Source organism: Styela clava, chromosome 4 (genome assembly GCF_964204865.1).
Source record: "Styela clava chromosome 4, kaStyClav1.hap1.2, whole genome shotgun sequence".
In the NCBI taxonomy this organism is placed as follows: Eukaryota; Metazoa; Chordata; class Ascidiacea; order Stolidobranchia; family Styelidae; genus Styela; species Styela clava.
In genome coordinates, this window is record NC_135253.1 from 20077153 (window position 1) to 20100954 (window position 23802).

The 23802-nt window shown below is 36.1% G+C and overlaps 1 protein-coding gene, 9 non-coding genes and 1 pseudogene across 10 annotated transcripts; 10 read left to right on the forward strand and 1 right to left on the reverse strand.

The window, feature by feature from the left end:
* Positions 1-9809: 9809 nt before the first annotated feature.
* Positions 9810-9954, reverse strand: LOC120327317 (U4 spliceosomal RNA). The gene has a single exon (XR_013475270.1). It is a non-coding gene; the product is annotated as a U4 spliceosomal RNA (small nuclear RNA).
* A 3902-nt stretch (positions 9955-13856) lies between these two features.
* On the forward strand, positions 13857-13995 carry LOC120327320 (U4 spliceosomal RNA). The gene has a single exon (XR_005567523.2). It is a non-coding gene; the product is annotated as a U4 spliceosomal RNA (small nuclear RNA).
* A 486-nt stretch (positions 13996-14481) lies between these two features.
* LOC120327363 (U4 spliceosomal RNA) lies at positions 14482-14620 on the forward strand. The gene has a single exon (XR_005567560.1). It is a non-coding gene; the product is annotated as a U4 spliceosomal RNA (small nuclear RNA).
* Positions 14621-15111: 491 nt separating this feature from the next.
* Positions 15112-15250, forward strand: LOC120327351 (U4 spliceosomal RNA). Its single transcript, XR_005567549.2, has one exon. It is a non-coding gene; the product is annotated as a U4 spliceosomal RNA (small nuclear RNA).
* Positions 15251-16902: 1652 nt separating this feature from the next.
* On the forward strand, positions 16903-17029 carry LOC120327322 (U4 spliceosomal RNA; annotated as a pseudogene).
* Positions 17030-17372: 343 nt separating this feature from the next.
* LOC120327380 (U4 spliceosomal RNA) lies at positions 17373-17508 on the forward strand. The gene has a single exon (XR_005567575.2). It is a non-coding gene; the product is annotated as a U4 spliceosomal RNA (small nuclear RNA).
* Positions 17509-17999: 491 nt separating this feature from the next.
* LOC120327321 (U4 spliceosomal RNA) lies at positions 18000-18138 on the forward strand. The gene has a single exon (XR_005567524.2). It is a non-coding gene; the product is annotated as a U4 spliceosomal RNA (small nuclear RNA).
* Positions 18139-18628: 490 nt separating this feature from the next.
* On the forward strand, positions 18629-18767 carry LOC120327355 (U4 spliceosomal RNA). Its single transcript, XR_005567553.2, has one exon. It is a non-coding gene; the product is annotated as a U4 spliceosomal RNA (small nuclear RNA).
* A 668-nt stretch (positions 18768-19435) lies between these two features.
* On the forward strand, positions 19436-19574 carry LOC120327314 (U4 spliceosomal RNA). Its single transcript, XR_005567521.2, has one exon. It is a non-coding gene; the product is annotated as a U4 spliceosomal RNA (small nuclear RNA).
* A 483-nt stretch (positions 19575-20057) lies between these two features.
* LOC120327345 (U4 spliceosomal RNA) lies at positions 20058-20196 on the forward strand. The gene has a single exon (XR_005567544.1). It is a non-coding gene; the product is annotated as a U4 spliceosomal RNA (small nuclear RNA).
* Positions 20197-20357: 161 nt separating this feature from the next.
* On the forward strand, positions 20358-23493 carry LOC120326598 (uncharacterized). The gene is made up of 2 exons (XM_039392918.2): positions 20358-20987; positions 21227-23493. The coding sequence occupies exon 2, from the start codon at positions 22411-22413 to the stop codon at positions 23491-23493; it is 1083 nt and encodes a 360-aa protein (XP_039248852.2). The 5' UTR covers positions 20358-20987; positions 21227-22410.
* The last annotated feature ends 309 nt before the right edge of the window (positions 23494-23802 follow it).

Sequence of the window (23802 nt, forward strand, 5' to 3'; positions counted from 1 at the left end):
TGTACGAGTACAATAAAATATCCCACAAAACCTTTACTAATCTCTATTTGCGATAACATGTGTGGGTTGTATAAATATATACAAAAATTTGCAGTTCAACAGAATTTACTCAAATTAGAATAGTCTTCCAATACAATATTCAAATTAAAATGTTTCGGCTTAGCATGTGACAGCTGGGTGACAATAAATTCAGAAACCTTGTTTTAATTAGTCTGTCTTTCAGAAAAGTATGGTAATTCTTTGGTAATTTCATATAATCTTTTGCATATTTTAAGTAGTAATAGTAGTTTTTAATATATATAATTTAGAATTCTTCAAGTCCGCATTTCTGCCTAGTTATGAACAGAGTTACATTATAAAGTTTGCATCAGTCTTTATTAGAAAATATTAAACAATATTACGAGCTATGGACACTACAAACAAACCATTTCTTATTGTCACTATTATTAAAATAAACATTTTTTTTATTTCGGCGTGGTTAAGTCATTGTACCCTAGAATCTAGATGAGGTCATGTAGAAATTTGAACATGGAATGATGTAGGAATACGGGCGCAACAAATCATTTCGAAGAATAGGCCGCTCTCCCCTCCCCCCAAAAGCCACTTTTTAAATTAACAAATTAGTAATTATACGATTAGGGTTAGGAATGCAAATTGCGCTACAAGTTCAAATTTTCAAATCATTCCTAACCCCAACTGTATAATTACTAATTTGTTACTTTAAAACGTGGCGGGGATGTGTTTTCGAAATTAGTGGCGGTGGATTTGTATGAAAGATCCCTCTGTAGAAACCCCATTACTAAGTATTCAAACCATATAACTAAAGTTTCACAACGACCTTTGTTTATACCCAAATCATCGACACCGACCTGCACTGAGCTCGCAATACTGCTCTACAATGCTACAATCGCATCGAGACAGTTAAGCATGTCTAAAAGAACACTTATTATAATTTAATTACTGCCATTACCTGCCTTCATCTCGTCCGCAATTTCATATTATTATTAAATATTCCTCATTTGTTCTACCATGTTACGTAAATACCTCTAAATCATTAAGTACAAGATTTGGTTCATAGCTTACTAATTTGTCTTGTTTTTTTAACGGATTATGAAGAAACACGAAACTAATCTCTAATTAACGTGGTCCCATGTTTGAAATTAGTTAGTACATTCACAAATTGTCAATGTTTGGATTTGGAATTTATCTTTTACAATACTTAAATAGTTGGGTAGTCAACAATTTAGTAACAAAAGCATGGCGTGCTCTAAAATATCGAAATGATTATTCTATTTTTCCAAGAACTTTTGCTTTTTGTAATTTACTACCAGAAACCTGCTTCATTGGCCAAAAAAGAAAATTGGATTGTGATACCGTTCAATTTTTCAGTACTTTTATTTTTTTTGTAATATTAGCTGCTGGTCTATCACTGAATTAAAATTGAACATTCTACGTTTTTTCGACAGAAAAGCAAAACAAAATGGAGAAAATATATGACCCTTTACAACAGGCCTGTTGCGTGTAAGATAACAATCCAATACGACAGGCTAAATGGTTTTTCTCAGTCCGATATTATCTAAGTCTGAAAATTTACTTTTTAAATTGGCTGGACTTTTCATCTTATTGCTCTCGTATGGAGAAAATTGTCTTCTATTTATTTCTGTAATTTTTTTTTTAGTTTCGAGTTGTCTAGTCAGATATGGGCAGTACGTAACTTCATTTTTACCTATGTATCTAGCTTGGTTTATAGTTAGAATTTACAGACCAGAAAGTCTTAAAGTGTAAAATGTACGTATATCTCATCCAAGGCGTTTCTTGTATACAAGCATTTTATTCTACATCACGATAAGACCACCGCGAAGTTTAGGCTCGAAGGATAAACAGACGAAAAACGAATTCTGGTCTTTCTCACGTGAGAAGCAATAAAGAGGGGTCTCAACCAAAATGGCGGGTTTTGGGTACACGTTTTGTAGTTTCAGTTGAAATGTAATCCGTTATTTCATTTTTGTCATACAGTAATTTGTCATATATAAGTATAATTTGAAATTGATAATTTGCACATCGATATCTTACACTTGATTTTAAACAATAATTGAAGCATTTTTCTATACGTTAATTTATTTATTCAAATAGATCTTAATTCTAAACAGCTATTTTGAATAAAAACTGTTAAATGGAATGCAATACTTCTAAAATTTGGTATTTTTTTAAAAGCCGCTAAATTTTACAAAATAAATTGTAGAACAATATCAGTTTCTAAATAACGTAGCGATCTTTAGCAACAATGTTAGCTTACTGCAATTCAGGTTGAATTTATTGGGTGTAATCTAGAGGTTATCAGATGCACAGGCCTAAAAAATATACGAGTTGAAGCGCTTGGATTCGAATAGTAAGTATGAACATAAGTATATTAATCTCCAAACACGTTTTAAAACTCCACGGTTTATAGTTTGTCGTTACAACTATATCAACTCAAATATTTCCGGATTACAAAATAATGTTTTGTAAATATTCATTTCATACCGGACATTTTTATTTCAAATTAATCAGGATTTTCAGCTTAAAATATTGACCCACAACTTTGCTGACCGGGTTAGCAGTCATGTCGACATGATTAATGGCATATCTCAAGTGTTTAATACTTATGAACTAAAGAATTATGATGATTATAATTTATTACACTAATATTGTAACTTCAAAACAGTTTTGGTTGTAAATTCTAAAAAAATATATATTATATTAGAGTCAACTTGATTGAACACAGGGATGTAAAGAATTTTGAACTCAAAATGTCAAATTCAATCTAATCTATTAAATATAAATAATTATTATTTGCTGATGTGTAATTATCTGGTAATTCTAAGGATTTAAATATTCTGTTAACAACTTTTGTAATAGTTTTTACAAAATTGAACCTCGGCCGGCTTAAGTTTTCAATTTCAATTAACTTTATTTTACTAATTCTTAAACATTCTTTACTCGTAATACGTTTTCAACAAAATTTGCAAAATATCTCACTAACAGGTTCATAAATAAAACTCAAAAACCATTTTGAAAACTATTTTGAAACAAAATTAAATTTTTGTGAAATATATACCCAAACGCAAATAAAGACCATACAAAGATGCGCGGAATATTAATAAGTTTATTTTAAAAATATAAAATTAAAAATACAACTTCTACTTTCTGCCTTTGAGTACTTGAGCTTGACCGAAACACAACCCTCACTTCTGAGACTTCAATCCAAAAGGGTGTGTTCAAAATTGAAGAAAACTCGCTTCAAATTGATAATGTTTGCCTTTTTTTGAAAGTTTGTCATATTTCTCGTTATCTTTAGAACACCCATTGTAAAGGTTTAAATAACAACTAACGAGGCAATTCCTGTAGCTGTCATAATCCTGTTTGCATATTTGTCCGGATAATGTTGACACTATAACCATAATCCCATGACATGATGACATTGTTTCACGCCACTTCGCCTTGGAAATGCGATAAGCAAAAAAAAAACTCCAACCACATTTTACCTTCGAAAAACCTAATGCTATCGCTGTTAATACTGGTTAAGATTTATTGGCAACTACGAAAATGTAAATATCAGTTGGAGTTATGCGAGACTAACTCCATGTCCGTGCTCTATGTCTTTGCGCAAGTGGATCTGTATGCGTATGATGCAAGGATGTTGTAGCATGAATAAAAATGACCATTCTGTTTTATTCAAGCTTCTTGCTGCAGACTTATGCGAATTTATGACTGCTTGATCTTACCCATACGCTGTGGTTAACGCCAATAATTAAGTTTCTGAACTTTTTACACTTCAACTGAATGTTTTTTTATCAATGATGTAGCAGCTTAAAATTATGGTTAATTGTCTATTACTGTATATTATGACCTCCCACGGTGATTTAAATCCTATTACCTCCCAGAAAGTAAAAATTAGCGAGACGAACTCAAAACAAACAGTTTTTAGAGTTACATTTCATGAATACAAACATAAGGCACGATTTGCCACAAGCTTGTGATCACTAATAATATTGTGACATGAACCATAAACATATCAAATTAATCGTAGCTTCTGTGAGGTCCTATGTATTCATGATCGACAGAATTCACTAAGTTTGTAAGTAACTTTTTATGAAATAGCTATCAGCAAACATGCTTTATGTGTTATGTATTATTTTTTATTATTTAATATATATCCTTGCTTTAGGGACTAAATCGCTTAGCCAAATGGCCCATTACTATTTGCCACAAAAATATCCAAATGACTATACCAGTCTGCTAAACCAGGGGTGTGCAAACTTTATTACAGTAGGGCCAGATTCAAGTAATTTGGGTGAAGCCGCGGGCCGCACATTTCTTCAAGATATGATTTATAGTAGTTCCATGTTTTTGCTAGCTAGTTTTAATAATATAACAGTGGCACCGGCGTACTGGTATAGGCTTTGCGATGCAAAGTAATTGGAATTGCTCGCACGTACCAGAATAACTAAACTTAAAACTCTTTTCGCGTGCACACCATTCAAAATTGGCACTTGTGCGTGGGCCGCACAATATTTTCTTGCGGGACACAGTTGGCCCGCGGGCCGTAGTTTGCACACCCCTGTGCTAAATAATTAAATTGAATAAATTGGCGAGCTATTCTTGAAAAAATGCGAATTCAATAAAATACAGAAACATTTAGAGAAATGTTTACATCAAAATATTTTAAAATGAAGAAACGTTTTTTTTTACAAAATTTGGAATCGTTAGTGTTTTAACTTACAAAACAAACTTAATTTTCTATATCAAGAAAATATTATTTTTATCATATTTTTCAAAAATTACTTAGGTGATTGGATATACAACTTGTCTTCCTTCCATATTATTATTAAAAAATTGTTGTTTTGTCCATTGGCCAATTTCATACCTACATCTCACTTGTTTGTTTGACCACAAAAAAGCTGAAAAATATATAATACCTGACCTATCGCCCCAGCTTATCAGAGAACGATCATCATTCTATCATCGTTCTCAAACTGAATATCTTGTGGAATCTATCCCAAATATTAGTTTGTTGTCTATTTTTACAATACTAACACACTACCGGAAGAATTAAAATACCTCAACATATTATTGAATAGCCTTGCATACTATCTTTTACTCAAGGAAGTTGGTACAAAACATACAAATATACAGTGTTAGCGACGATGAAATAAGCCGATTTCTTTGACTTAAAGCGTGAAAGTGTGAAGGTACGCCGAAAATAAAAGAAAAAATATCGCTACGTTGGTATTTTTGTAACGCATTTCCGTAGCAATAGTTATTCGAATTTATATTTTCGAATGCTTTTTGTTATCGAATATGGTAATATTAACTCATTCGAACTCTGTTGTATTGGAATAGAATTTGTTCCATATACCGCGGAAATAGATTGGTGTGACCAATCAATAACTTTGTTAAATTCTAATTTCATATTAGTTTTATATCCCAGTAAAGCCGCAAGGTAGCAAATTAGTTCAAGAAACAGAATTCAAATCATAGGCAGTTCATCGCTCGAAATGCGCTGCAGATCTCAATCTGAATAAAATGAAAATTGTCAATAGATGTAATTGTCCTTTAAAGTAATTCGCTCAGTAACTAATTCTGGTTAAAAGTAGCCACTCGCAAAGATGATTTTTAAAAATAGGCTTGTTTATGTGTTAGTTCATATAAACTTGCATGATTTACATGTGACCTGTCGCCCATTCATAATAATTAGTCAATGTCAGCATGTCAATATCTTGTGTCAATTTGGCAGTTACTGATTTATTTATCAACATTGTCGCAAAGAAGCTTAGCCTGCAATCTATCATAATAAACCAGTAATGGTTATATTGAAAAACAGTATTTTTTTTTGTCAAACAGGATTATAACATAAACAAATATATTTGGGTTCATTACTATTGTGGATTATGCAATTCGCGTTATTATTAGGAATTTAATAATAGAAGGAAAAATGGAAAGTTTTTGGAAAAATTTAAATAAATAATGAACAGATTTTGGAAATGGAACAGAAAGAAGTGAAAAATGGAAATAAAATATTTTTCGGAGCCGTTGAATCACAGTTACATAAGTAGTATATTATTTGATATTTTCTCTGTACAGTTTTGAGGCCAAAACGAAGACTTTTTATATTAGCAATATTTTACTGGAATAATATGTATGAGTAAAACTTTTTCTTGTATGATATTTGCTTTGTACAATTTTCAACCAAAAACACAGATTTTTTACATTATCGACAAATTTTCAACTTCAAAACGTTTCGAAATGCACTATTCCTTCACAGTAATTGACGGTTCAATGGGATTAGTTAATTTTGCTTTGGCCTGAGGGAAAAACTTTATGAAGTTGACCGATCTTCATGGGTGGGCTTGACACGGAACCTTGTGACGCACAAGTGTACTTTTTTTAATCGCTTCGAATGACAGAGGTTTTTGAAGATGTTGCTATTGAGGTTTGTCTCTATGTTTGAACTCAATAATGCTCTTAAGATATTAAGAGTGATCACTATTTCAAACCATGTAACAGAATATACACCCAATAATAGTAGTTCCGTTCTATTTTGAATGTCTTATGTTTTTCATAGGCTGAAAACTTGGCAACAAAACTAAATTTATTTTTTAGCACTTTAATGTAGGAAATTAGATTCTTCGTTTAAAAAAATTGAGCTCCTAAAAAAATAAACGCCTGAAGACGCTATGTTGTTAACTATTTTCTAGTAGATATATTTGAAATTTAAAGTAGTTATATCTATATTAATCTTTAGTAACTAATTTGCAAGTGGGTTACGAAATGTTCTTCTCGCTGTTAGGATTTAGTGACACTTTACTAAGAATGGTTTTTTAGAGCCATACAAAATTCAATCTCGCTTTTAGTGATCATGTTTCACCTGTTACGTATATCCGCCATTTTCTTTTTGTGACAATATGAAAGTTTTTCTATTCGTTGTAGCTTTTGACGTAGTTTTACCTGATTTATCAGGTGACCTGTTTCTAACAGTTGATTGGTCGAAGCATTTTGACAATGATGGTGGTATCTCTTTCAGGAAAGTGCGATAGAAACCACAAGATTAGGACGAAATTCATTCATGTTTTTCCCTCGGGCGGGGATTAACTCTGCGCCGATTATGATAGCGTGCTAGTGGCGCAAACAAAGGAAATTCTCTCGACCGCCAATGAAGTATTTGAAAAATTGTACATACAAACTTTCAATTTTGTTGGAGAGTCAGATAATAGATAAAATTGAATTGCGCCAACCCAACCGCAGTTTTTAAATCTATATTAATGCTCTTTAAATTCTTAGATCACTAGTCTGGTACTTCGTCAATGAGAATTGTTTTATTTCAATTCTCGATTTTGAACACCGCTTAGGTACACTAAAGATAGCGCGGTAAATCACGTAATCCACAATTATAGTCCAAAGCAAATGATTGTAATTGGCTTATCCAATGTTTTGCCGATTTTCCGGGGGTCGCAGTCAAATTTTTTGTCGTCTGGAGGAGATTTTAACTGTTAGCGGGAACAATATTTGACCATGCCATTCGAAATAAGATGTATTTGCTAACCCCAGTAGTTGATCATTTTATCCAATTCCTCAGTAGCGCTCGCAGAAGTTTGTGAACACTCAAACTGATCCGATACAATCACGCCTCATGGGCACGAAACAATGTGACGAAAGTTTCATTTCGGAATAGGTTATTTAATTGGTTGCACTCTTTACTTTGTAAAAAAGCGCAAAAAACGTACAACTGTTTTTGTAATAATCCTTTAAAAAATAAAGTCCGGTATTCGGTTGAACATTGTTCCGACACTGATGGAGATCAGAAATACCACAACTTTATTACCAAAATACGATAAAAATAAACCTTGGTAAATAGTGTTATTCGGTGCTTTACTCTCATTTTATTATAAAAATAATATATGACTGAATTTTTTCGTAGAAAATACTAATTGAGAAAATATGCGGATTTTAGGTATTAGATATTACGCCCGCTTTTTGAACGAAATAAAAAATGGCTCACCGAATGTGAAATAGTTGATATATGTTGTCAGAATGAGAGGGTTGCATTCGTTATCGGAAGGCTCTACAATTAATTTCAAGACAATAATCAGAGATTACCCAAAATTTAAAACTGTATAAGTAAAACACCCAGACATTTCATGTTCAGTAAGTTTGTGACAAATACCATTAAATACCATCTTTAATTGAAAATATCTGACTAAACTTTAGTTAGGCTTACAAAACAACGTTTCGTTATTGCTAGATAGTAATGTTTCCGTTTTTTTGCCAGTGTGCTCTCGATTTATGCGCGCCACGGTTGCTGACGAAACCTTTATGATTCAGACTGAACTCTGCAACTCAAGCCACCATCGACCGGTGACGCGGGAGTGTTCTGACTTGAATAAATTAGGCAATAAAACTTGCGAAAATGTGATATAGGTAATGTGACTTTACTCAAACTCGGTCTAATTTTGCTCGCGATTCAAGGACTTTTATCCAACACTACAATATAAACAGTGTTTTCTCTCGTATCCTTCAAGATGAAATTATTTTAATATGATATTTGATCACACCTAGTGTCACAATAATGTACTCGGGATAAAATGTATTTTACGATCGACGTAAATTGCACTGCTGGTAATAAAACATTACAATTGTTCAACTTTTAATCGTAAACGATCATCAGAGCCTTATGAATTTGCCTGGCTACGTACAGGTGGATCGAACACATGCAATTTAACGCCCATTACCACCTTTTTCTTCCCATGACTATTCCATCGTACAATGTGGGAATTTTTAAATAGAATAATGACACCAATAACATATACACATTATATATAACTGAACTCTTTTTATGTTAAAAGACCACCGTGAGTTTGCTTATTTACGGGTGCACAAAAGGTGCTTTGCATGAAATTTGATTATGTCGTCAGAAAGAGTCGCTGTGGTGGTCAGTGGCGCCATTCTGATTAATCATGTTGTGACATCACAAACCGTGACGAATTCAAATTAAACTATAAACAAATTAATTCTAGGTGGTCTTCATACTTTGAAACGAAGACAATTTTGATATTCATGACACTCCAACCGCGGAATGTAACACATTAAACATGACTTCAATTGTTCATTTCTGATCAATTTAGTAATAATGTTGCGGTCGTGTTGCGTTTAGTTGTATAAATTACCCATTTTATTTGAATATTTCGATAAATAATATTTGCCTTTGAAGTGTGATGGATATTTTAACGACAATCTGTCTAGTTCAGCAGGGTTGGGTGGACTGCAGACCACCAAAACATTGTGTGCGACACTGCTTCTCTTGGAGAAAGTTGTAAACATTTTCATTTGAACCATCTAAAACTCTTTTTGAAAGTTCTGAAATAATAAAATAATAGTAATGCTTTTTCATCTCTGGTTCAACAATATCAGCCATATTGAATTTCAATTAAAGGACATTGTATGAAATGGTCATTTGATAAAACTATGAACTTTTCTCAATGCGACCCTTTACAAAGATTTTTCTGAATGCTGCCATGAAAAAATCTCTGCCCATCTCAGGGTTAAAGCTTGTCAAAAAAAAGGAAGCGCAATATAAGCAGCTGACGAATTGGCGAGCTGTACAAACTAGACTCGAATATGGAAGAAGTACTAAAATCAAAGAGATCGGAAAAAGATAAATCTTATCAGGAAACATGGACTTTTGCAGGCTACATGACTCCTAATGGCTTCGGTAAGTTCGGGAGCCTCACAAACACCGTTGCAATCTATCGCTTCACCTTATAAATAGATAGGTTGCACAGATCTCTTCAGAAATTGACACTGACGACACGTATGCATCTGCATCACCAAGGCGGGGTATTGGAAATAGTTTTCAACTAGCAATAATCGCACCTCGGATAAACCTCACTGGTTACGATACGGCCACTGCGAAAAGCTGAAGAACGATAGGAAACGATAGTAAAAAAATTATACAAAATGAATAGTGAATACTAATTTTTATCACGTAAACGAAAATTGACAAATAATTGCTGTTGTAACAGTTTATTTATTATGACCAAAATTATGGTTTTAGGAACTAAAAACGCATCTTGGCCTAAACACAAAAACATGCAGCATAATTACATTGAGTCACTAAGTATGGCCAAACTTATTGGACCCTGTCTAATACTTGTAACAGCTCGTAACCAATCCAGTCCGTTATCGCTTTACGATGATAAGTGATCACAACACAAAGAACAATAATGTAATAATGACAGAACACAGTGGCGGCGCGTGGTCATTTTGACAACCGGGGCAAGCTACTGCGGGACCAAGCCCCCCCCCCCCCCCATCTACGGGGACAGGATGAGCGCTGTAAGTTCTCCCATCATTTTATGAGTATAAAAACCATTCCATTGGTAACAACCAATCGGCAAACGCGACAATTTTTAACGATAAGAAAGTGTCTTTAAAACCGGTCCAAGTCAAGGGATTAATAAATATAGACATAGTTTATTTTGAAACCTCTTTCAAAAGGAAAGGCAATATTTACCCAGATAAATACAATGACATATTAACAGAAACTTCAGGAAAGCAGACGAAACCTAAAATAAGGTTTAAAACGTTACTATGAAGAAAGGAAAGGTAATGCAAAGATAAGGACATGCGTCGCTCACTAATAGATATATATGCTGCTAGACTACTGCTTGAACATATATGCAACACGCCGCGGTTTCTTGGAAGCAAAATGCTCAATAACGCGCTGATTAAAGTCATGCATCCCAGAAATAACGTCTCTGTGAATGGATAAAACAGCCAAGGAATTTAATCTATCTTGCTTCATTGTGTTTCTGAGATACGTTTTAATACGCTTCAGCGTGCTGAATGTTCGCTCTGCGTCGGCGGAGGAAATAGGCGTCGTCGAAATGATGTCCAGAAATTTTGCAGACGCCGCAAAGGTAGTTACTAGAGTGTTATCTATGAGGAACCCATAGAGCGCGCAAGTTGATGTGATGTTCAAAAAAGTTTGATTGGTGTATATACATCGCAATTCATTTTCCAATTTACCCACGTTTATCATGGGGTAAAATTTGGAGACAGTAGCCAACAAATGGATAGGAAATTGACGTGCAAATTTTGAAAAATTTTTGGGGTTCATCAAAGAGAACGCGGCAAGGTGTTCAGTGCGCAGACGATCGCCTATTTGGCTCACCAGAATGTCACAGCATTCATTTGCAGACAAAATCAAACGCGGCGTTGTTTGCCCGTGGCGTAAAGAAGCACTCCATGTGTCGTCGTATTTTATTGTTTCCCGGATACGAGATACAGCATCGCAGAAGTCTGAAATACACGACTGCACAGACGCTCCATCCATTAGCCTAGGCTGCAATGCGCCGTATAATACATCCACGTGATAGAATATTGTGGAGAAAAAAGCGAGAAAAAATGAAAACTCACCATCTTCTAGCAGACGCTTTAGACATGCCGCCTCCCTCACAGAGCGTTCGTCCCAAACCGGAGAGCTCTGAATGCCATTGAAACACTCAATGAGCTCAGACCTAATTTCGGACACGCCCTGCACCACGCGTGATTGGAAGTTCCAACGTGTGCACAAGCTGGGAGACGGCGGCTGCATATCTGGCGAAGGAGGTCAGACCGCTTCGGCGAAACGGAAAAAAATGAAGAAAACCCCGAAACATTTGCAAAAAATATACGGACGAGAGGGGTATCAAGACACATATTTTTAATAACGAGGTTAAATTGGTGTGCATAACAATGTAAAAAATGCGCATGAGGAAAATCTTCTTTTATATAAACTTGAACACCATGTTTCGACCCACTCATGACTGCCGCGCCGTCATAAGTTTGAGCTATCAATTTTGACTTCGCGTTGTAAGGCTGTAACACTTCTTTCAGTACAGCCGATATCCCGCAAGCCGTGCGATCAACGATTGGTACAAAGCTGTGAAATCTCTCGGTAGGTTTACCATCTTTCACAAACCGAAAAATCACAGCCAGTTGGGAAACGCACGTGATGTCAGTTGTCTCGTCAGACTAAATCGAAAGGAACTGGCAATTCTCAATTTCCAGAGCCAAATGTTGTAAATAAATTTTATACATTGAGTCGAGCAAATCATTTTATTTATCCTTAGATGTCCCTTTCGAAACAGTTGCGGCATCAAGATGATCTTTCAATACTGTATCTAGGGATGCGGTGTGTTCCACCATATCCAGAAATACCCCTCTATTAGAAGAGCCAGCCCGTTCATCGTGCCCACGGAGGGACAGCTCGTGACAAGCTGACACCCAATGAACTTCAAAACATCTATCAATCGACCGAGAACATAGCGGTTTTTCTCGACGTTTTGGTTGTGCCGACGAATAGAAACCGCGCGTCCTTCATCCAACTGTGCTGCAATATTAACATTTCCGAATGTTCGGTATTTTACTGCATTGTCCAGATGCTCCATAGAAGATTGATGATCCCTGGCACGCTCGGAAAGCTGTTTAAGATCTCTAAAACCAAATTTACACCAACGTGAGTCACGGGCGGTAGCAAAAAGTAGGCAATTAAAACAAAAAAGTGCATTTTTGTCCTCGCTGTAACACAACCATTCGTGTTTTTTATACCAAGTTTCTGCGCAGAATGTACGCCGACGCTTTCCTCCGTCATGGGATTGTTCCAGTGAACAATTCTTTGGTTGATAAGGCCCAAGACGTTGTACCTCTAATTTTTGTTCCAGCGGCAGCTGCGAAAACGGAGTGCGAAGTAGTGCATCAACCTTATTCATTATGATGTCTAAGGCTAAGAAATGCGAAGCCGGAAAGAAGTGAGGAGGTCAAAAGGAATGTGGAAAATCGAAAGCAAATGGACTAAAGGTCTCTAACTGATTCAAATAGTGAAACAAGCGACAAAAACGAAGGCGAGGAAACTATCAACTCTTCAAGCAACCAACGAACGAGAAGGAATGCGTGAATATGTCAACACGTTGTTGTAAGAAACGTCGGCATTGTGTCGCCATAATTTCGGGGCTAGCCCCGATGATTTAGTAAAAGAAACAGAAAACAAACGAGACAAACGCGGCGAGTGGAAGATAAAAGAGAGAATACGAAATACAATGAGCAACCGGGGCAAAATCGGCGTCGCCCCGTCGACGTTCGGCGAAGGCTTTGCGAGCGAAAAATGAACCATGTCGGGAGAATATGGCTAGTGTAGACAGTCTGTGCAACCGATATTGAGGTAATTTTCGAATATTTTTTATTATACCGAAAAAACAACCGGGGCATTGCCCCGGTTGGCCCTATTGACGCGCCGCCACTGACAGAACATAAACAAAGGATCGCCAAAGTGTAGCAAACTGCAACAGGAATAACTGAACTTAATTCTCATAACAATTGCCATAACAGTAAATGAGTGAAGTCTTCTTATTTTATTTCAGAGCAACTCGAAAATAACAAAGCCAAACAGTTATAGATGACATGGTTTGTAAAAGTTGATGTTTTTTGTTTTATTGTGATGGTATGCACGACATTTAATCCTGTCGCAACTTTCAACAGTGCATACACGTCAGATTTTTGGCTACCCGTGTTGCCACCTTGCGGCGGTGTTTCACTAGAGTTCACATAAACATTCAAACTCAAGAAATTTATAGCACGATCCAAAATTCCAGGAAACTTGAATTCCAGATATATTATAATCTTAAATGCAGTGTTATTATTTTAATATATAATTGTTTTATCTGTACTTCCATTCCCAAGAACATTAGTAGCCTAACAAGACAGTTACAATAGTATTCTTGATCACCACAAGTAATAGATTTCATTGGTGCTTTAATAAGAAAAGTATTCCCTCGTTCATTAGCTTTGCGCAGTGGCAGTATCGTAACCAATGAGGTTTATCCGAGGTGCGATTATTGCTAGTTGAAAACTATTACCAATACATCGCCCTGGTGATGCAATCGCATCGCCTGCGGCAATTTCTGAAGGGTTCTGTGGAACCTATCCTCTCGCGGAATGAAATGACAGAACAATAAATTAGATGATGTCCATGGTTTGGAAAATTTGTGTAGGCTTACAAATATATATGGCTGATCAGTTCCGACAACTCATCCTGTCGCAACTTTCATCAGTGCATACACGTCAGATTATTGGCTTTTCGCGTTGCCACATTGCGGCGGTGTTTCGTTAGAGTTCTCATATACAATTTAACTCAAGAAATTTATAGCACGATTCAAAATTCTAAGTAACGTACATAAGTCGAAACAGCCAACAGCAAGAGAACATAATTCCAAACGTGTTTATTTTTTTATTCCAGATTAAATCTATTCCTGAATGAAGTGTTAGTATTTTAACAATTGCTTTATCTGTACTTCCACTCCCAGGAACATTAGTTAGCCTAATAACACAGTTACGATAGTATTCTTAGTCACCACAGGTAATAGATTTTATTGGTACTTTAATAAGTAAAGTTTTCTCTCGTTCATTAGCTTTGCGCAGTGGCAGTATCGTAACCAATAAGGTTTATCCGAGGTGCGAATATTGCTAGTTGAAAACTATTACCAATACCCCGCCTTGGTGATGCAATCGCATCGCCTGTGGCAATTTCTGAAGTGTTCTGTGGAACCTATCCTCTAGCCCTAGCGGAATGAAATGACAAAACGGTAAATTAGATGATATTCGTGGTTTGGAAAATTTGTGTAGGCTTACAAATATATGGCTGATCAGTTCCGACAACTCATCCTGTCGCAACTTTCAACAGTGCATACACGTCAGATTATTGGCTTTTCGCGTTGCCACATTGCGGCGGTGTTTCGTTAAAGTTCTCTTGTACATATTAACTCAAGAAATTTATAGCACGATCCAAAATTCCAAGGAACCTACATAATGCGAAACAGCCAGCAGCAAGAGAACATAATTCCAAACGTGTTTATTTTTTTTATTCCAGATATATTCTATTCCTAAATGCAGTGTTATTATTTTAATAATTGCTTTATCTGTACTTCCATTCCAAAGAACATTAGTTAGCCTAATAAGACAGTTAGGATAGTATTCTTAGTCACCACAAGTAATAGATTTTATTGGTACTTTAATAAGAAAAGTTTTCTCTCATTCATTAGCTTTGCGCAGTGGCAGTATCGTAACCAATGAGGTTTATCCGAGGTGCGATTATTGCTAGTTGAAAACTATTACCAATACCCCGCCCTGGTGATGCAATCTCATTGCCTGTGGCAATTTCTGAAGGGTTCTGTGGAACCTATCCTCTCGCGAAATAAGAATTAGATGATGTCCATGGTTTGGAAAATTTGTGTAGGCTTACAAATATATGGCTGATCAGTTCCGACAACTCATCCTGTCGCAACTTTCAACAGAGCATACACGTCAGATTATTGGCTTCTCGCGTTGCCACCTTGCGGGGGGTGTTTCGTTAGAGTTCTCTTGTACAATTTAGAGATGTTCGATACCAGCTAAAAACGCCGATACCGATACTACAAAAAGGCCGATATTCCGATACCGATACTATGTAATTATTACTTAATTAGGTATGCTGTGTAGGGCAGACGGGTTAAAACAATGGTCTTTAAGCGTTGTTCATAGTACACATTATTTCAGATCGAAAAAAAAGATATATATATCACATAATACGAAATTAATGTTTGGTATCCATATGCTGTAACTGATTAAGCTACATTGTACAGTAACGCTAGTAATCTCGGTGTTCAATTAGAAAACTCACAAGCCGGGATGCCCAATTTGAATTTAATGTTAATATCGCGAGCTTCGAATATCGTTATTCGTGCTTAGAAGAATATCGAATATCACCCACACATTTTAGCGCCGCCGCCCTACGTTCAAATTAAAAGCATTTTACAAATATTTAATTTAGTGGCTAATCGTAATCGTCGACGCAATAAGTCAAAGCCAACATGAAAGAATATCAATCAGCACCGACAAAAAGAAGGCCCACCGATAACCGTTGAGGATGTTTTTTTACTTCACTATTTTATAATATTTTACAATTGCTATCCTATATTTTGAGACAGTCTAGGGCTAGGCGGCCAAGTCAATATATCTATAAAGAAATCGTGTAGTTAAGCAGAATTAAAATTAATACCTGTGTCGTGGGATAATAGTGTCGGAATTTAGTTTATCGTTGTCGACGGACTAAATGACACTCGTACTTGACGACAAACAGCCAGAATTTATACCCGTGCCAAAAGTCCATGTGCCGTTAATAAGGAAGGACCCCAATTCCAATGTATGATTTAAAACTGGGCGCCTAGTTGCTTTTTGTTATGTGCTGTGTTGATATATTTCTTCATAAAAACTATGTAATATTAAAAATGTCAATATAAAAATTTGACAGCGAAAATAGCCAAATTAGTTGAGCTAGTTTAGCTGATAAATAGCTAGAAAACACGTGAATCCTATTCTCTCGCAGGAGTGGGGACATGTATGGCTCATAGCTCACGATCTCTCCAGACAAAAATAAATTAAAAAGTAGTATTCCAACTGATTTTAAAATATTCTGGACCATATCAAAAAGGTAAATATATCGGTAATATCGGCCTTAATCTAACCGATACCGAAAAATTGCCGATACCGATACATCGGTACATCTCTAGTACAATTCAACTCAAGAAGCATAGTACGATCCAAATTCCAAAGAACTTACAGAATGCAAAACAGCCAGCAGCAAGAAAACATAATTCCAAACGTGTTTATTTTTTTTATCCAGATATATTATATTCCTAAATGCAGTATTCTTATTTTAATAATTGCTTTATCTGAACTTCCACTCCAAGGAACATTAGTTAGCCTAATAACACAGTTACGATAGTATTCTTAGTCACCACAAGTAATAGATTTTATTGGTACTTTAATAAGAAAAGTTTTCTCTCATTTATTAGCTTTGCGCAGTGGCAGTATCGTAACCAATGAGGTTTATCCGAGGTGCGATTATTGCTAGTTGAAAACTATTACCAATACCACGCCCAACTCATCCTGTCGCAACTTTCGTCAGTGCATACACGTCAGATTATTAGCTTTTCGCGTTGCCACATTGTGGCGGTGTTTCGCTAGAGTTCTCATATACATTTTAACTCAAGAAATTCATAGCACGATCCAGAATTCCAAGGAACTTACAGAATGCGAAACAGCCAACAGCAAGAGAAAATAATTTCAAAACGTGTTTATTTTTTTTATTCCAGATATATTCTATTCTTGAAAGCAGTGTTAGTATTTAATAATTGCTTTATCTGTTCTTCCACTCCAGGAACATTAGTTAGCCTAACAAGACAGTTACGATAGTATTCTTAGTCACCACAAATAATTGATTTCATTGGTACTTTAATAAGTAAAGTTTTCTCTTATTTATTAGCTTTACGCAGTGGCAGTATCGTAACTAATGAGGTTTATCCGAGGTGCGATTATTGTTAGTTGAAAACTATTACCAATACCCCGCCATGTGATGCAATCGCATCGCCTGTGGCAATTTCCGAAAGGTTGTGCAGGAGCTATCCGATCAAACTGAAACGACAGAACAATAAATTAGATGATTTCCTGGTTTGGAAGATTTGTGTAGGCTTGCAAATATATGGCTGGTCAGTTCCGACAACTCATCCTGTCTCAACTTTCAACAGTGCGTACACGTCAGATTATTGGCTTCCAGTGTTTCTACCGTGCGACGATGTTTCATTAGAATTCTCATGTACTACCGTGTACATTTTCACTCAAAAAATTTATACCACGATCTAAAGTTCCAAGGAACTTACAAAATGCGAAACAGCCAGCAGCAAATGAACATAATTCCAAACGTGTTTTTTCTTTATTCCAGCTCTATTCTATTCTTGAACGCAGTGTTATTATTTCAAAAATTGCTTTATCTGTTCTTCCACACCCAGAAACATTGGTAGACTATCAAGACACATACGTTAGTATTCTGGGTCACCACAAGTAATAGATTTCATTAGTACTTTAATATGTATTTTTTTCGCCTTTTCGTCAGCTTTGCGCAGTGGCAGTATCGTAACAAATGAAGTTCATCCGAGGTGCGATTATTGCTAGTTGAAAACTATTACCAATATCCCGCCCTGGTGATGCAATCGCATCGCCTGTGGCGATTTCTGAAGGGTTCTGTGGAACCTATCCTCTCGCGAAATGAAATGACAAAACGATAAATTAGATGATGTCCATGGTTTGGGAAATTTGTGTAGGTCTACAAATATATGGCTGATCAGTTCCGACAACTCATCCTGTCGCAACTTTCAACAGTGCATACACGTCAGATTATTGGCTTTTCGCGTTGCCACATTGAGGCGGTGTTTGGTTAAAGTTCTCTTGTACATATTAACTCAAGAAATTTATAGCACGATCCAAAATTCCAAGAAACCTACATAATGCAAAACAGCCACCAGCAAGAGAACATAATTCCAAACGTGTTTATTTTGTTTTATTCCAGATATATTATATTCTTAAATGCAGTGTTATTATTTTAATAATTGCTTTATCTGTAGGCTACTTCCACTCCAAGGAACATTAGTTAGCCTAATAAGAAGTTACGATAGTATTCTTAGTCACCACAGGTAATAGATTTCATTAGTACTTTAATATGTGAAGTTTTCTCCTTTCCGTCAGCTTTGCGCAGTGGCAGTATCGTAACCAATGAGGTTCATCCGAGGTGCGATTATTGCTAGTTGAAAACTATTACCAATACCCCGCCCTGGTGATGCAATCGCATTGCCTGCGGCAATTTCTGAAGGGTTATGTGGAACCTATCCTCTCGCGATATTAAATGACAAAAAAAAAATTCGATGATGTCCCAAATATACGTTTGGTTAGTTCCGACAACTCATCATGTCGCAACTTTCAACAGTGCGTACACGTCAGATTATTGGCTTCCAGTGTTGCTACCGTGCGGCGATGTTTCATTAGAATTCTCATGTACTCCCGTGTACATTTTAACTCAAAAAATTTATAGCACGATCCAAAGTTGCATATGATATCCATGGTTTGGAGAATCTGGGTAGGCTTTCAAATATACGTTTGGTGAGTTCCGACAACTCATCCTGTCGCAACTTTCAACAGTAAACACGCGTCAGATTATTGGCTTTTTGCGTTGCCACCTTGCGTGGGTGTTTCGTTAGAGTTCTCTTGTATAATTCAACTCAAGAAGCATAGTACGATCCAAATTCCAAAGAACTTACAGAATGCAAAACAGCCAGCAGCAAGAAAACATAATTCCAAACGCGTTTATTTTTTTATTCCAGATATAATCTATTCCTAAATGCATTGTTATTATTTTAATATATAATTGTTTTATCTGTACTTCCATTCCCAGGAACATTAGTAGCCTAACAAGACAGTTACGATAGTATTCTTAATTACCACAAGTAATAGATTTTATTGGTTCTTTAATAAGTAAAGTTTTCTCTCATTCGTTAGCTTTGCGCAGTGGCAGTGTCTTAACCAATGAGGATTATCCGAGGTGCGATTATTGATAGTTGAAAATTATTACCAATACCCCGCCCTGGTGATGTAATCGCATCACCTGAGACAATTTCTGAAGGGTTCTGTGGAACCTATACTTTCGCGAGATGAAATGACAAAACAATAAATTAGATGATGTCCACGGTTTGGAAAATTTTTGGAGGCTTCAAAATATTCGTTTGGTCAGTTCCGACAACTCATCCTGTCGCAACTTTCAACAGTGCATACACGTCAGATTATTGGCTTTTCGTTTTGCCACATTTCGACAGTGTTTCGTTAGAGTTCTCTTGTACATATTAACTCAAGAAATTTATAGCACGATCCAAAATTCCAAGGAACTTACAGAATGCGAAACAGCCAGAAGCAAGAGAACATAATTCCAAACGTGTTTATTTTTTTATTCCAGATATATTATATTCTTAAATGCAGTGTTGATATTTTAAAAATTGCTGTATCTGTACTTCAACTCCCAAGAACATTAGTAACCTAACAAGACAGTTACGTTAATTTTCTTAGTCACCACAAGTAATAGATTTCATTGGTACTTTAATAAGTAAAGTTTTCTCTCATTCATTAGCTTTGCGCAGTGGCAGTATCGTAACCAATGAGGATTATCCGAGGTGCGATTATTGCTAGTTGAAAACTATTACCAATACCCCGCCCTGGTGATGCAAACGCATCGCCTGCGGCAATTTCTGAAGGATTCTGTGGAACCTATCCTATTGCGAAATGAAGTGACAAAACAATAAATTAGATGATGTCGGTGATGTAATCGCATCGCCTGTGGTAATTTCTAAAAGTTTCTGCGGAACCTATTCTTTTGCAACATACGTTGATGTCTATGGACCTTTCCCCGACATCAAAACATCCGTATTTTCAACCAATCACAAGCGAGCAGATGTAAACAAACATTCTCCGCTGAAAAGTCGCTCAGACAACTTTGGACGCGTTCCGCACATGTTGCTGACGGTTTAGGGAGATCTTTGTCCTTTTTTTCGCTTCTTGTTTTCTTCACAGGGCTGCGAGAATTAGAAAGCGGTAATACTGTATGTTACTTGTTGCAAATCACGTTCACGAAATCTATATATCGATACTAAAAGGATGTACCCGTTGCAGGAACCTTACATGTACGGTACCGTACAGGTCAACCAACTGCTATTTCGAACCAAAAAATAGTAGACAGTTATGCTGATGCAATCAAGGGTACCGGTAGCCTACCGTATGTCCATACGAAAGAATTCACCTTCGATACGATGTTGCATTTTTATTAAACAGAATCTACTGGTGAAGTATTGTGGTAGACTAACTCTTTGCATATGGTATTTGCCGGTCTGACAACCGGTACCGGTACGGTACCCCTGCCGTTCAAATGGAGTAAGATTTGTGCTATTTCCGAGCTACATATTGACTGCTTAAAAGCAATGAGGTGAATAAAGGAATGCAACAGGCCTCACAGTCAATTCAATCTAGGAAAAATCACCAGAAATGCATAAGTGTGTACCAAGGTAGGCCAACATTAATGTTGTTTTCGATACCTATGATATATTCAATATGTTAATTCTTATATGAAATAAATTTTCATACAAGCAATGCGTTCCATCATGCATTTTCATGGAGGCGATGGACCAACTGATGAATACCCTGACACTATATCAGATTCTTATTGCCCAAAAAAAAGGCACCAACAAATTGTGAGGTAAGGATTACTTATACCATAATTCAACTTTGCATCATAATTTAACAGGATCTGTCACCAGATACTTCATTTGATACAGAGACGTGCGAATCTGACGAAAGTGAGAAAGTATTGTCAGGGATCCAACCAGATCTGCCCCCAGACTCTTTAGTTGAAACTACCTCAAATGCCACTGAAGAAAATGACAGCGCTTTGTCAGACAGCAGAAAATTGTAAGCAAGCATCATCATCATCATTTTATTATGGTTCTCTGGCATAAAACAACACAAAAAGTCAGACGACAAAAGTACAGACGTACAGACGACAAAACTGTTGGATTTATTTCATTCCCTCCATATAGGTTGTTACCAATGCTGGGGAAGGCCTGTACACGCTTGGCTCAGCAGAAAATCTTTTATTCCCATCAATTTCATCTGTTGGATAGTCTTGGTTAGTCCAACAATATGGCAACAAGCACCAGTAGTTCTGATGAATATGTAACAATTTTTAAACCATGTTTATCACTACAACATTATTGGTCCTGTAATTTTATGTAGTATGTAATCAATTATAATACCTCAATAAACCTGTTGAATCTAATCTTTCAATAGTATATTTGCACCCATCTTACTGAGCTAATAAATCTGTGTTTTTATGATACGACATAAACTTAAGTTCCTAGCATGTACAAATTGCATCAGAGACTTTGTGACTATCCAGCGACACCACTATTTGAAGATGATGTGGTGGCAGAGACTCCTGAACTTATCTATAGCACTTGGCTTTGAAATCTAGCGTTGAACCAAGATTGACGACTGAACCATCATGAATGTATCTGAAAAAAATATTCACCTGTTCATAATTACAGATTGCTGTAGTTTGTGCAATGTTTTCAAGAATTTATTCAAAAGAATTTTTAAACTGCCCCTGCATTTCATTTATAGAAACAAATGAAACGCAGGGGCAGTTTGAAAAGTCTTTTGAATACTACTTACTGTGGTAATTTCTATTGTATTATTGCATATTTTGGTATTCTCAACTTACCTGTTTACTGGCAACAGTAATTTGTCTGCCGAGTCATACTCGACTTGCTTTTATCTGAGTCATGTTTTGTTGGTGCTTTATCATTTCATTGTGAACTGCTTTAAGGTGCTGCTAACGTTTTAAGTTAATTAAAGCCTAGTATTTGTGGATGGATTTGTTTGTGAAGTAATAAACAGAACTTAGCTTACCACAATTTAATTAACTTAAACATGGATAGACTATTCAAGCCAGAATCGCTGGAGTTGGATCCAGAAGCTGCAACACGATACAAGCACTGGAAACGGAACTTTCAAAGTTTCTTGACAGAAGTAGAAGCAGCACAAACAGCTCTAGGGGAACAGGGACGACAAGTAAACAAACGTTTATTGATTTTTCGATATTTGTCCCACAAAAATTATGCACATGTAGAAGACTGTGAAACTTTTGAAGCTGTCATTTCAGAACTTGACAAACTCTATGTTAAACCAAAAAGCGATGTGTATGCCCGCCACCAATTGATGGCTAGAAGCCAGATACCCGGAGAAACGCTTACCGAATTTTTATTAGCTTTGAAGACTTTAGCTAAAGAGTGTACATTTAAAGCTGTAACTTCAGACCAATACCGTGATGAGCTAACAAGAGATGCTTTTATCAATGGGTTATCAACTTCTTCGATTCGTGTTCGTCTACTCGAAAATGAAGATTTAACACTGAAAACAGCTTTTGAAAAAGCATCTATGTTAGACAGAGCACAGAAGCAATCAATATCATATGTACATGATTTTAGTATGGCAGCTACTGCAACTAAACAAGATGAGCAAAGAAGAATAAAACACTGTACTAAAGATGAATCATATAGTTCTGCTTCAGATGTTTCTTTTGAAGAATTTAAAGAAACTGACAATGTTGCAGTATCATACAAGACTAAAAGAAAGTTCTCTAGAAAATGCTTCTTTTGTGGGGGTAAGATTCATGTGCGTTTTAAATGTCCTGCCAAGGACTCTGAATGTTACAGTTGTGGAAAAATTGGTCATTTTGCCAAAATGTGCAAATCGAAGAACAGAAAAGCTGATAGTAAAAGTATGGTAGCTTCTTTTCGACATTGTTCTGCATTTACATCTGTTGCAGCCACAAGAAGTTTGAAAGCTGCTCTAGTTGAAGTGTTCATCAATAGTTCCAGGGCTGTTGCTCTTGTGGACTCTGGAGCAACAGATAGTCTCATAGATGCCAAATTGACTAGAAAACTTGGATTAAAGCTCAAATTAGAGCAATGTAAAATCTCAATGGCTTCTACAACTAAAATAGGCAGCTAAAATACATGGAAAGGTTACTGCTGATATGAAGTTGGGCAAGAATTATTATTCATCCCTAAATTTCAAAGTGATGGAAAATTTGTGTTCAGACTTAATTCTTTGTCAAGATTTCATGAAGTTGCACAGTAGTGTGACTTTTGTTATGAAGGGTGGAAATGAACACCTTCGTATTCATGGAGAAAATAACTATAAAACTGCTTGCAATGTAGCCGCTGCAAATATAGAACCTCCTCGCTTGTTTAGACATCTTTCTGATGACTGGAAACCAATAGCAACACCATCACGTCAATACAAAAAAGATGATTTAAT

What these genes read in the sequence shown, in the direction of transcription:
- LOC120326598 (XM_039392918.2), top strand. Translation starts at nt 22,411, where the DNA reads ATGGATAGACTATTCAAGCCAGAATCGCTGGAGTTGGATCCAGAAGCT.